We start from the raw sequence: 15,044 nt of genomic DNA on the forward strand, positions 1-15,044 counted from the left end.
AAATCTTCCCATAATTAAGACCAATCCTTCATAGCTATAGGACAAGTTGTTTTTTTAAGACCCAATTACCCCCGTCTGAGATTGCTGCTAAAATGCTGGAGATTCGGTCAGAGAGAGAAGAGTCCAGAGGCAGAGGCTGAGGCTGCCAGAATATATGAAGATGATCCAAGGAGGAATAAAAAATTCCCCCTGCTCTCCGGCCATCTCTTGCTCTCATAGCAGGACCCTATTAGATTTATGTCAAACGCACAAACCCTTAATTTATGTCATACAGATAATGCATTTGCGGTCTGGACTAGCCTCCTTTCTTGTTCCATCACTGGATGTTTCTTTAATTATATGTCAAAGGCCATAAAACTCAAAATGAAATTGTCATCCCACAGTTGTTTCATTTCAACAAAAGATGCTAATATCTCCAGTGCAAATAAAAACTCAAAACATATTTAATCATTGCAATACACTCCGATACACTGATTGAACACCTGTCTTTGTCTTCTAAAAAAAACATTCAGGCACATACACTTAAAAGTCGGTAGACACACATCTTTAGACAAACTTTGCTTGTCCTTCCTAATCAGCAACATCAAGACAAACTACACATCAGTGTTCGTAAACAATCAGATATTCAGCACCTGTGTGAAGTCATCTATTCCCATTTAACAGATGTTGGGAGACGGGTTATTACTGACAAGGTGAAGAGAGAGAAATGAAAAGTCTTGTACAAATGCTGAACGTGAATGTTAAAAGATGTAGACATATACATATTCACATGTCCATCAGCATCAGCTCTCTGCCAAGCAACCGACATGTCTTTACAGCCATGCTGAACCCAGTCAAGTAGCAGCAAAAAAGGCAACCAGAGGATGCTGACAGGAAATACTTCAATCCTCTTCAGTTTACTAAATTGTTCTGTGCTACAGCAGATGTTGGAGTAGTGTCCAGTACACAGTCCTTGGCTTTGAAGTCACACTTTTCCTTCACTCATCAATTTGACTTACAAACCTCCCCTTGAACCACTTGAATGTCCTCAAAGTCTGTTTTTATTTTATTGCACAAATGTTAGCAACATATCCATTGCTATAATGCCAAGGCCCAATGTGTGGAATACATAATTACACAATTTTTTTTCTATTAGGTGAATGTCTCGGAATCAGCCAATTCAAGTCATCTTTATTACATGATTAAAACAAGACGACTACACACCATTTTCTGTGCTAGCACCCCTCTTAACCTCACGCAACTCTTTTGTTGGTGGCATATTAGCCATCAAATATTTTTTTAGCCTGGAAAATGAATAGCTCAGTTTTCAGTGAGTGCTACACCATTAGCAAGCCCTGTATCTAGGCATGCGTATTCGTATAGCTGAAGCGGTGTGACCTAAAACCTAGCCAGCTGTTTTGTATACCTTACCGGAGACATTTCAGTCATGCTGTTATATTTGAGAAACTTGTTTGGCTTGTTCTTGAGTCAGCAAGGCAAATGCATGCATTTTATGGCGACAAAGAGCAGTTGAAAAACGACTGTCTAAAAACATCTATTCTGGTGGTAGAAATGCAAAACCAAGGAAAATCTACAAGTTAAATTTTTGCGTTGCCATTTTATTACCTCAACATTCAGATGTCCCTGTTCAATGTTAGTGCTTTTGATCGATGGATGCCTTCTTGGATGTTGCTTTGAATTTATAAATGCATTATTTACAAGATTACTTTCTTTGAAGTAAAAATAAAACGGAGCACATATTTCAACCTGTCTGTTTTCCAGCAACTTCTCCATATCAATGTAGATCCAAACTGTCTGTCCATTCCGATCATTTCCTATCTGGTCACCACGTCAAAAGCCGAATACTCTTGTCAGGGTTTCAAGGCCATCTAGGAGTTGACATATTCCTCAGCTGAGCTCAAAGCCAGCAGAGGATTCGATAGCATAGAGCAACTTGTTCCTCATTTGCTGTTGGTCACAGAACTCTGGCAGCTTGAGAAGGTTCATGCAAGTGCTAGCAGTAGGGAGACGCTCCAGGTCTGTGCCTCCATTATGGATGCAAAAGGCTGGGTACAGCTCCTAGAGACAAGGAGAAAGTCTCATGAACATCAATGACAACATAAAACAATACTCAAACACATTTGATAATATACAGTACATGGAAGAATTAAGAAATGATTTTTCCAGTGACAAAATAAATCATAATTTAGTCAAGTGAAAGTGAGATTGCAATCTTGATAAAAAAATAAAAATAAAGGCACAATTCACTTTTTGATCCAGTTCTTTTAATGAATTGGTCAAAAACACTCGGACGTTACTGGGTTAAATCAGTCTGACACGTCTTTCACCTTCATCTTTTCACACTCATTGAATCACTCAGGGCGGTTACTGAATCAACATCTGACTCACTGCAAGTTATGATTCATTTCAGTTATGACCGCCTAGAAATGAAGCAAGCTTTGTGTACTTGTATAGTTGACCTAAAAATGAGCATTTGCTTAAAAATGTCCTCGCCATCAGGCCATCCAAGATGTAGTGGAGTTTATTCATATGAACAGATTTGGAGAAATGTAGCACTTTATCACCAACAGATCATCTGCAGTGAATTGTTGCTGTTAGAATGAAAGCTCAAACAGCTGATACACAATAATCCACATGCAATTCACAAAACTTTTAATAAACAAATCCATCAGTAAAAAAGTCCAAAAGTCCATTATCCATAATAATAACAACGTTTCCTCCAGAAAAAAAGTCCACCTTTCACATCGAAATCCACTGACTTATTGGTGGACTGATTTTGCTAATAAACACCGTTTGATCCGTGCAGATTCCTCTCCTGATTCAGATTTAAATTTTCAGTTAAAAACATCTTGATGGATTTGTTTATTACAAACACTAAGCGTTTCACTTCACAAGACTTTAACTGACGGACTGGAGTCGAGTGGATTATTCTGATGTTTTTATCAGCTGTTTGAACTCTCTTTCTGGTGGCACGTATTTACTGCAGAGGATCCATTGGTGAGCAAGTGATGTAATGCTAAATTTCTCCAAATCTGTTCTGATAAAGAAACAAAGTCAGTATTCTGGATGACCTAAGGGCAAGTACATTTTCAGCAAGTCTTCATTTTGAGTAAACTACAGGGTGGGTGAAAAGTAACTAGGCTATACTTAATGGCTATAACTTGTAGCATCACTGGCTGGCGCTACCGGTGCCTACGTTAAAATTTAACGATTTGCTTTCATTTTCCTATGTAATGAAGCATATATACATACAGTTTGTTTCAATACATTTGTATTAGAAATATAGACTTTATTACCAATTTTTAATTCCTAGTTCTTTTCACCCACCCTGTGTTTCTTAAAAAACAGTAAAGGATCACACAGTGTAACATTGTGTCTACACTGATTGCGATCATTTTGACGTGCCACATCGTACAGCTATACACTGAAAGCCAAAGTTTCAAATCCATTTGTACAGTTAGAATTAGCACATGGGGGATGTCCGAAATAAAATGGGGCATCAGTATAATGTCAATGACAAAACCACTGAATACAAATTGTCTTAATTTACGTCAAGTGACTGTACTGACTGGTTGGGTAGAAATAAAATGTTTAAATAATAATAAAAAAATACTAATGCACATTTTAATTGGGCAGCATCTGTGCAGATAAATGCAACAAACTACAGCCTGATATCACATTGATGCAAAATCTATACTTTTCAGATCTGTGAAAGGTTACTGGAAGAACAACAAGATAGGTCTAATGAAAAAATTCTCCACGTGGCTGCAAGGCTCAACCCCAAAATGAACCTGATTAAACCTGCTTTAACCGGCCAATTTTTCTAACAATTAAGATATTAAAGTATCGTTGCTTATCGAGAAAGTGTCATGGTGGGAGCCATCATTTTGAGAAAAGGGTATCCATCATCTTTTTTAAATAGCTCTCCGTGACAGGGCTATTTCTCCCCTAATGAATTCTGGGGTGTTTAACGGCACCTAATTAAGGCTGAGCTGGCTAAAGAGGCAGACAAGGTGGGAGGCCATCTCCCCTTGATCTGTCTCTCTTCGTCTTTTTCCTCTTACTCCTCCTTTCCTCAGAGCGTCTGCACCAAAGTCAAATTCATTAAACAGCCCCACTTTAATTTTGGCAGTAACACATATCTGTGGAATTGCTCGGAAGCTATGATTTTTCCCCCACCCAAATTCATACAGGCTAAAGTAATCCGCTTTAAACTGATGACAGCTATTAAAATATGTGATAAAGTCAATGAAATGCCAATTACTGTCCTTGGTTAGTCTAAGCAAGGCATAAAAACACATTTAATGAGGTTTCTGTTCTCCAGATTTTGCTGAGTGCAATAAGACTTCACATTGTGACACACAAGAAAAAGACTTTCCTAGAGAATGAGACAATAATAATCTTGTTAATAAAGAAAACAGTTGGCAGAATAATTCGTTAACTGTCCTATGCTATTCTCTTAAACCAATATTTTCTGGCATTTGATTACCCACTAGATCCAGTCAACATTACGTGAGAGCCACTGCAAGTTCAACAGGGCATTTATACGTTTTTATCAGTCAGATGGATTTTACACACCCAGTGGCACTTGGCAAAGCCTCAAATAGCATTACAATGCAAAGGGGCACAACCTCTTTAGCACAAATAGAGGCCCAGATAAGGCCTATCCTGATAGCTGTTGTAATGTGAAAATGATTTGTTACAATGAGCCTGTTTGCTCATACACCCTTGTGTAAATTAATGACAAAACATTCTGTTCACTTCATTATTTCTCCGTTAAGACAGCACACCTTAAAGCGAGTAGAATTCTTTGTGGTGGGGATCCTGATAACTTTAGAATAAAAATGGAGAAAATGGGACAAAATCATCAGCAGGTGTGAGCTGTTGTGAACTTCAGCTGAACTCCATTTGCGATAACAGTGGTGCAAGTCATACCGATGCAGCTGAGTTGGGTCATGTCTGTACATTTCACTTTTCCAGTGCACCCATTTAAGGCACCATACAATCTCAGAGGAATCATTAACTTGTATTTAAAGAGTTCAGACACAACAGAACAGAGTGTCAGATGTCTTCTACAGGCCAAAAGTTAATTCATTCAATTCATATTTTCAGAGGGTCTTGGCCCTCACTGACCTTGAAGCCTAAGAGCGGAGGTCGTGAGCAGCTTGTAACAAACTTGAGCAGCTTGCGTTTCTCCTCATCGCTGAAACTCTCCACCACATCCCAGAAAATTGTGATCACTGGATGGTTCGCTGAATAACCACCTGAGTAATGCAGCAACAGTTGAGAAAAACAAAAAGGTTAAGAATATAATGCAGGAACTAAAAGTCTAACCCTTATGAATTATCAGATAATACTGCATGTCCGCTATGTGCTTTACTTCAAAACATGGATCTAAAATTTGAAACCTTTTTTATTACATCATGTTTAAGTAGAAGAAAAGTTGACACTTGAGGCTGGATTACACTACACAACTTTTAAAATCGGAACAACTTTTGAAACAGTAGGAATCATAAACTTTCCACCTTTGAAAAGACTAGACATGCAGAAACATACCCCTCGCTGCTAGGAGGTGCATGAAAAATTAAAACAATGTGTTCTAAAATTTGCGCAAAATATCAAACATGGAGAGTTCAGCGGTCCGACTGGTCTTCAATGAGCCAAAAGAGCCCATGTTACACCTCTCTTTATATCCTTGCACTGGCTTCCGGATGCGGTTCACATCAAATTCAAGATATTGATGTTTGCATATACAACAGCCACAGGCTCGGCACCCGCCTATTTCCACTCACTACTATGAATCTACATCCCCTTCAGAAGTCTGAGATCCGCTAGTGAGCGACGCCTGATGCTACCATCACAGAGAGGCTCAAAATCACTTTCCAGAACATTCTCGTTCACCAAAACTGGCTGGTGGAATGATCTTCCCACCCCTATCCGGAACGCTGAATCCCTGACAATTTTCAAGCAACAGCTGAAAATTCATCTCTTTTGACGCTACTTGACTTCATCCTAAAAAATAAAAAAAGAACTGTCTTTCTCTTTACTTATTCCTTGCCTTTCTAGCTTGTACTTATCTGAACAAATGCCTGAAACTTGGTATTACAAAAACTTCCAAATTCACCAATTATATCCAAGTCGCTTGGGATAAAAGCGTCTGCAAAATGACTAAATGTAAATGAAAAAAAAAATAATAATAATCCTTTCTGTGCACAATATACACATGATATGCATGTATCATACATATGTTAAATCTGTCAAGTGCTCAGAATCTACAGACTGACATGAGCTTCTGGCAACTAACAGCAAATCCTCCATACTGCAAATCAAGCTCAAATCTGGGTAAAAGCTGTTTAGTGTAATCCAGTCTTTATGGGCGGTACCAAATACAAACAATATAAATCAAATAACAACAAACACACTACCTAAGCTTTATTACTCATTAATGAACAAACTATAAATTAACATTTAACCTGTGCGTGCTTTTGCTCTCCCTTGCTAGTAGATACAGAATAAAAAACAAAATAGCAACCTGATTTCTCTGTAAGAAAAAAGACAAAGGCTCTTAAATAAAGCTAAATCTAAAATAAAAAATGAAGTGACTAATAAAAAGTGCAATGGCTGTTCTTGCAGTACCTGAGTAGTTAGTAAATCTCTTCAGGTCTTCCAGACAGATGGGCACATGTGCACCAGAGATCAGTACCTGTGAATACAGATGGACTAGGCTGTTTACATTTAATTAATGACCACAAATAGGAGTGTTTAAAGTAGAAGTAGGAGTAAAGAAAAGACAGGCAGTGTTATAATACCGGTCAATAATATCTGCTAATCTTGTTATTAATAATCTTTTCTGACACTTGACTGATTGTGTGCGTCTAGACAGATGTCCCTTTTCCTCGCATTTTCAGTGTAAAGTATGTGTTTGTGCTGCTACCTGAATTTCCTGCTGATCAAACATGCGCAGCCACTCCAGGTTGACCACATTAGCCAGACCCTGTCGAAAGGCCAGGCAGTGTGCTCGGATCTGTTTGTTCAGACGGTAATCGGCCACTAAATGGATGTAGGCTATACTGTTGGCTGTGGTTACCGGGATGTCCTTTCCCCCTGGTTTGAGCTCGACCACCTGGAAAAAGGCACAAATAGATGGAAGTGTGACATGCACCATCACCCTGGGTTCAGTGATGATTTAATTCCTTGTTGAAAGTGGAACAGTACAGCTGCAGAGGAAAGTGCTGAAGGCAACTGAGGAAAACAGAGGAAATAAGTGCACATGGACACCCTTTACCTCGCTAATGAAGAGGAAAGTAAATAAAGGTTTACTTTTACTCGGTTACTCCTGCTATTATAAGAAAAAGTCATCTAACAAATGTTTTTTTATTTATGGAAATACAAGTTTATCAGTAACAACTATTATTTAAATGACTACTTAGGCTAAATCTACCTAGCCGTAGACGCCGTCTCGAACTTCCACTGTAAACAGGTATGCTGCGAAAAAAAAAAACATTGAGCGAGTTTCACTGCCTTTTTAACCTCATTCTGCATGAGAGCAACCAAGGGGGACACAATCACAATTATCACCTTGCCAGACTTTGGTCTCCCCAGTTTCTCGCTGACGATCAGTAACAGTTGATAAATTAAACTTTTCCCAAAACCGGTCACGATTAGGGCCACAACATCACCTCCATTCAAAATATAAAACAAACACTCTGCGAATAGCATCCCGTTTCTCCATGTCCGCTTGTCGTTTTCGATTTCCCTAACCTAAACTACGATCTTACATTTGGTGCTTAGCGTCTACATCACGGCTCTCAGCCCGCCCTCTGTTCATTGATTGGCCGGCTGTTTTGAGGCCGGAGGAAAACTGAGAGATAGGTCGCTCTCGCAGACTGAGTACAGAAGCGAAATGAAATTGAGCGGAAGTACGAAGTCTGAGGTAGACAGGCTAAAATCTACCACTGTTACCCATTCTGGCATAGGTTTTTTTTTTTTTTTCATGATTTTTTTTTATTATCTATTTTATTATTCAGAATATATATATACTGTATGTGTTTATATTAGGAGTGTAAAGGTACACAGATGTCACGGTTCAGTATGTACCTCGGTTTCCGGGGTCACGATTCGATACGATTTCTGTATATTCGGTATAACAGGGAAAAAAAACTAAAACAAATCTACTATGCTTGGTTTCTTTTCATTTATTTTGAAAAGACAGTAGTCTTTAAAAAAAAAAAATCCTTTATCAAAATAAAATACAGTGAACCAAACAGATCATCAGCGCACCTGCCTCTGTGCCACTGTTGGAACATAGCTAAAGTACAAAGCCTGTAATTTACATAAGAAATTGTAGTTTAGCATTCAGATACATCGCAAATATAGCAATATTATGAAACTTTTGGATTTGTGCCGAATGAGAGAGGTAGGATACATGAGCACAAAGCTCCATTTCGCAAACAACTGAGTGCGCAAGCCTTTAAAATATACTATAAATGTATACTAATGTATATATGTATATTTAAAGTATACTATATAACTATACTATATATGACAGACAGGTTCAGAATCAGCACATGGTCACTGTCTACTGGGCTTTGTATTTAAGTGTGCAACTCATGGCATTTGCTCGCTGTTTTTCTGCTGGCAGTTATCAAACAGCGTTGCATACTGCGGGCGCCCCTTCTGGACTGAGGGTGAATTGCCTGCATTCACTGTAAGTCCTCATGCACCAAACCAAGATGTCCGAACCGTAACGGTTCGGTACGAATACATGTATCGTTACACCCCTAATATTATAATATATATAAATTTTTCATATATAAATTATTCATATATATATATATATATATATATATATATATATATATATATATATATATATATATAGAGAGAGAGAGAGAGAGAGAGAGAGAGAGAGAGAGCAATTAAAAGTAGTGTATTATGCACTTTTTCATCAAAAGCCTTGATCATATCATTACAACAGGCACGCGGGACCCATCGCAGCAGAGTGTGGCGTGGGACAACATTTGATGAGCGGGTAGAGACTCGTATTTGCCGGATGCGTGAGAATAATTAGTGTGTGCTCACACTAGGCAATCTTAACCTCCAAAGCCGGGTTCGTTTGACTAGTGTGATCGTTCCATTCGGTTGAAAGAGGTGGGCAAGAGTGCAGTTCAGTTATATATAGATCAGTGAGTGTGAGCGCTAACCGTGCCGGAGTGCAGATCTTCTGATACGTGCTGCATGATTGCGTGAATAATTCTGAGGGGCAAAAGCGATAGATCGGTAAAGCAATATATTGTGAGAGTGACGTGTGTTATCACGTCCCATACGACTCAAAATAATAAAGCAAAATGTTAACAAAACGATTCACTCCAATGTGCGGAGCAAGAGCGCTTCTCTGCTGTCCTCAAGTGCTATTGGAAACTTTTTATTTCCAACTTATAAAGTCATTTAAGTCAATTATCAGCTCGTTGCATTCTTTTCTGTTAAAAATAACAGTGGACAGTGGTTTGTGTATGTTGATGCTTAGCCTAAATTAGTTTAGCTGTCCCTGGCTCGGTTGGAAGAGGTGGACCAGAGCATGGTTCAGTTGGACTTGGGCGCAGTACGCATGTAGTGCTAACCACGTCGGAGAGCGGAACTTCTGATACTTGCAGCATGATCGCGTATATATATTGTGAGAGGTCCGTGTGTTACTGCATCCCAAACGACTCATAATAATAAACCACAAATACAGCGTTTCCACTGAAGTTACCCGGAACAATTGTACCAGGAACTTTTTTCCCCAGAAACTATTTTCCCCCCAGACCTGTTGCTTTCGGTCTTTCCACCGCAGTCTAAAGTACCGTGAAGATTAGACAAATAGTCTGGTGACGTAGGTCTGCGCGCGTTTCTCAATACAAAGTACGCAAATTTTGGACTTGCATTCTCGGTAGTTCGAACTTTGCGCATTCGACTCGGGAGTGTGATGTCTGTTTATAAAGACGCAAATCTGTTAATTCTGCAAACAGCAGCGTACTTGATAACATCAGTCAGCTCGCCTTGGCTACTGCTATTTTCCTCACTGTATATTTACAATAAAACGAAATAGGATATCAAATACCACTGCCTCCTTTTCATTTTCATTTAAACATAATAAGTTCAGGGAAATGTATATATACAGCCATTACAATGAAACAAAATATTACCTCAATTGCCTCTTTTTATTTTCATTTTAACAGATAAATTTAATACAGACCAAAGGTTACCTGTTAGATTTACCCAAAACGTATTATATTTTATGTTTAACCACTAAAGAGACATCAGAGCCAGCAGCGGCACATATCAGAAGGACTAGACGTGGTAAGGCTGCTCTCGGCAGATAAATGATCACTGAGCTCCCGCTGATCGTGCTGTCTTTATAAATAAACCACAGATTTGAGTTTTAAACAACTACATTCTCGCCTGGAAAACATTTAATTGACACACATTTCATGACACAATAACTGTAATATTTTTCAAATAATCCGAATAAATAGTGGTTGAAATCACAATGCTGCGTGAACTCAACCAATCAGCATGTTTTGCGCCCAAGTCCCGCCCCCGAAAGTTCTGGAACTGTGAAAAAGTACCACCTCGCCAGCAGGGACTTTCTGAGAGGCATGTTTTTTTACCCTGAACTTATTTAGTTCCTGGTTCCTGCGGTGGAAACACACCGAGTATCAGCCCAAAGTCCCTAGTTCCTGGGTAAAGTTCCTTTTTTTATGTATACATTTCGTCTATATAATTTTATTATTTAATACTTGTTACTAAGGTTGACAAATCAACATTTTCTAAATGTAAACCATTTGTTAAAAGAACATAAAAATCTCACATAAACTTCAAACAAATGTGGAATTTCCCTTTATACGTTTTTTACTTTGTTGGTGGTAAGGAGTGGCAATGCTAGATATCATGTGGGATGATTAGCTCTAATACTATGCTAGACACCATTTACTCCCAGCAGGTATGTTTGAGCTGGTCAACAGAGAAGTTCTTTCAGAGAGCTCTAGACAGAGACGTGCTTTATCTCATCAGCTTAGACTAAAAACAGTTAGATCAATCATTAACAATGCCAGAGAACAAGAGAAGGAGAGAAGAGACACAAAAAGACAAGCAAAAGAGCACAAAAGAAGGAAAAAAGAGTGCTGTTCACCTGGGCCTCCCCAAGATCATTGTTAACCACAGTGAAGTTAAGGCCGAGGTCTTCGACATCACCTTCGTAGCTCTTGAGGAAAAGCAGGTTTCGGTACATCTCTGGGTCTAGAGAGGCCAGATGGTGGATGTCCACATCTGCACTCGTGCCCAAGAGCTTGGACAGGAAGAAACTTGCAAATGGCAATTCCACTAGCATGTTTTCATACAGCGCCTGGGGGACAGAAGAGAGAGAGAGATATTTAACTAAAAACAACCTCCAGGAGTGCAATGTGCAACCAAGCCAATATGAGCTATGTAACTGACAAAATCATATATTCATCCTGTGGGCTAATCTGTCTCAAATTCGGACACTTTCAAATGAAGAAGCTCAAACTTGAAAAACATTAACTGTACCCTTAACCTATTGTTCCATTAAGAAGCTCAAGGATGGTGAGTCAAAAAAGCTAAAGTACCGCAATAGTCCTAAAAAGACCATATCTGCGGACATTAAAATATACAGGCCTTGAATAAATGATTGCACTAAAATCCCTTGACCACATAAGCTAAATGGATTATAAATTTCCCAAATCTCCATAATGCATGCATCTAAAACACACACAGAGGCTGTAGATCAGAGCATTTTCTAAACACAGGTTAATTGTGTGACTTCAAATACTGGACATTTTTAATGCAAAATAATCCACTTAGCAACATTCTTACCACAAGCCCTGTTGTGGGAACATATGTGCTGCGCCCTCCAGAAACCTATCAATAATGTCGCTCCCAAGAAAAAAGACGCAATAAGGATATAGAGGCACAACACAGACTATTATTTATGAGTGTTTATTGCCAGAAATTGTGCCAAAATGACTTGGGATAAAAAGGATTAATGAATGGCCGGGCCTTTTAATATAAGTGAGTGCAGTGGCAACGCAATTAATGCAAATTGTGGCACCATCAGGAAAGTAAACGCCAACAACTTAGCAGCTGCCTTCTGTTTCTGCCAAATAAATTAGTAAATTTACAGCATTAAGAATCAATAAAAAATTTAACACACTTGCCATCAATCACGAGTGGTGACCTTCTCTTTCCTCTCTGTTGCCCTTTGGAGAGGGACAGTTAAGCACTGCTTGTTGAACTGCAGAACATGTGGTATTTGTCTGTGTGTGACTCGGTTTGTATTTGAGGATATGAGCAGACTGCAGAAGTATGTGTGTGAAAATAATTCAACGGGGTAATTCTATACAACTTGCTTCAAAGCTTGAATGGCTGTAAGCATGTCTCGATACTTTAATATACATCTTTTTTTCCCCCAAGTATCCATTTGAATGTTGTCAAAGCATGGTTTTCTTCTACATCATGATCTAATATGTAATAGCAACTACTAATGTTCAAATTCAAGATTTTATTTGTTCAGTACCCGGTAAACATCTTAGAATGTAGATTAAAAATATAAACAGTAAGACAAAATGGCATTATAAACATCATAAAAGCAATCATTAAAAAAAAAAAAAATGAAAACTAATAATAAAACAAAATAGCAAAAACGTATAAAAACAGAATGGAAAACTAGAGTTGTAATATTGCAAATATGGCTGGGGATCTAATTCTGTGTAAAGCACTGTTTAGCAGGTGCACACAAAATCAGCATTTTCAATGATGCCTAAACTGCATTCAATGAGCAAAAAGTATAGATTTCCCAAATCTAAACTGTATCAAGTCTGTATTTTCTTCACAAACCCCACAACCAAAAAAGACAAGTTTGACAGAAATATTCACAGTTTCACATTACAATCTTTCACATTAAAACTTTTTCTTAAATGTTTTTAAGAATAATTGTACAAACACTCTTGCTAGAAAACGATGGTATACCATATATAAAACACTCCTGACAGGTTCAGATAAAATCTTCAACCAAAGCCAGCTATATAACATTACCTTGGTGACAAATCAGCACAATTTACAAAAAAAAAGTGCGATACATCAGAGAAAGTAAGATCAAAAGTTTTTCTGTGCTTTTGTGTGCGTGTCTTTGATGGGCCCAGCCAAACAGCAACAGTGACGCAATTGTAATCTATACAGGTCGTCTTTATAAAAGCACTAAACAAATATCAATATCCCACTCACAGTCTGCCACTCCTTCACATATTTATGGAGAGAGAAGTAGGGTTAATTGAAAGTCAAATTCAAATTAATCTCGTCACCTTAATTGCTTTGCACATTACTACGGAGCGGGGGCAATTGAATGGAATAAGATCAGGAAAGTAAAGGGCCCGGGCCAGCCATTCCTCAAGGCAAGAGCTCAGTTATGTCCCTTCCATCTTACAAGGTGTGCATGTGTGTGTGTGTTCATTATAGCTCTCTAATAAGTGGCCTGAATTGCCTCTTCACAAGTGGTGTTGATGCCCGTGACTGTAAAACAGATCAAAACTCTATTACCAGTGGCACGGAGCTTTAATTTATGGTGCTAACTGATTTAGCGTCCACGGCCAAATGCGATGGCTACACAAACAGAGAAGTGGAATCATGGGCTAATGGAGTAGCTTAATTGAGCAGCAAGCTTCTTGGCATGAGGTAATTCATTTACCCTTCCCCCAGTCAATGTGCTTTGGGATAAACAATCCTGGGCATATGCATTAATGAAACTTTAAAAACATTAACGGCTAATAAATACCAGCTAGCGGACACACGAAAGAGAAAGCCAAAACAATAGTGACAATAAATTGTAGCTCAAGGTGTAGAAAGAAGAAAACACAGGGCAAAATTAGGATAATCAGAAGACTTATCAAAATTGAGTTATTGCACAACATTTTTCACTTATTATTAACCCTTTTAATTAACCACATAATGCTACTGTATGTATAGATTCTGAAAATACTTGTACACTGCAAATTGTCATTTTTGAAGCTATATTAATGTTACAAAACTACTTTAAGAAATGATAAAATTAGACAAAGTAGAGTAATTTACATGCAGCCAAACATTTCTAACGTTTTAATGGAGGTTTCCTACAAAAATAAACCCAGATAAAGGAAAAACGATTTGGATCAAATAAACTTGACTTTAAACTGCAGTGACCTCGTAAATCAAATGGATAGGATTTATGATGGCACCTAAGCTACTCAGCCTGAGACCACTGATTGAACCTGACCCTTGACCTTCAGCATTGATCTAAATGACCCCGTTTGTGTCTGAGAGTGTATGTGAGTAAAAGAAAAATCAGACAACTAGGAGAAAACCCAAAGATAAGCCACTGCTAGAGATATCAAATAATTAATTTGCAGTAAAATAATTCAAATAAACAGAGAGCAGGTGTAGCAGAAATTTAAATGGATTCTGTGATGACCTGTGGTTGGTGAAGAGATAAAAATGTTACAGTGTAGTGCAATACATGTAATTCTAGTCTTACCTTTCCCAGTATCCTGCCAAGGAAGTAGTAATGTCGGGTGAAGGATTCTCCCACAAGCATCTCTGCAGTGGGACTCGGATAGAGAAGACCTTCATTAGTTGTCTTGAAGAAGCCTTGGTTAGGATTAAAGCCTGACTTCAACAGCTCATTCAAGAACTCTCTGAATATTCCTCCTCCATCAATGCCAGCTTCATCTAGCCCATGTGCATTGAGCAAATGAACCCTGATCCTCTTCTTAAGATCAGGCTCTGAAATGGAGATTAACAAATATATTTAGCATTTTACAAAATTTGTCAAAAAGTTTTACAAAATAATATAAATCAAAATGTCAGAAATGTGTCCTTATCTATAAAAGTCTGACGCTATACAACTAAAGAGACTTTCTAAGAGACTTGAAGTGAGTTCTAACACTCAAGAGGCTTGTCCTAAATCATCTAAACTGCTTTTGTTGACAGCTGCTATGAAGAACTGTATCTAATTCCTA

General features: G+C 38.2%; 1 protein-coding gene across 1 annotated transcript in view; it reads right to left on the bottom strand.

Annotated features, from left to right (window-relative positions):
* Window positions 1-1,527: 1,527 nt before the first annotated feature.
* The window catches only part of ube3c (ubiquitin protein ligase E3C), a 30,837-nt gene continuing 17,320 nt past the window's right edge, over window positions 1,528-15,044 (bottom strand). The window contains exons 19-24 of the mRNA XM_059533342.1: window positions 14,561-14,808; window positions 11,171-11,383; window positions 6,935-7,123; window positions 6,637-6,703; window positions 5,134-5,264; window positions 1,528-2,058 (exon numbers count right to left, since the gene is read on the bottom strand). Coding sequence (XP_059389325.1) covers window positions 1,888-2,058; window positions 5,134-5,264; window positions 6,637-6,703; window positions 6,935-7,123; window positions 11,171-11,383; window positions 14,561-14,808 — 1,019 coding nt within the window. The 3' untranslated portion in view covers window positions 1,528-1,887. The remainder of the gene's footprint in view (window positions 2,059-5,133; window positions 5,265-6,636; window positions 6,704-6,934; window positions 7,124-11,170; window positions 11,384-14,560; window positions 14,809-15,044) is intronic.

This window comes from Carassius carassius, chromosome 3, assembly GCF_963082965.1.
Source record: "Carassius carassius chromosome 3, fCarCar2.1, whole genome shotgun sequence".
NCBI classification, from domain to species: Eukaryota; Metazoa; Chordata; class Actinopteri; order Cypriniformes; family Cyprinidae; genus Carassius; species Carassius carassius.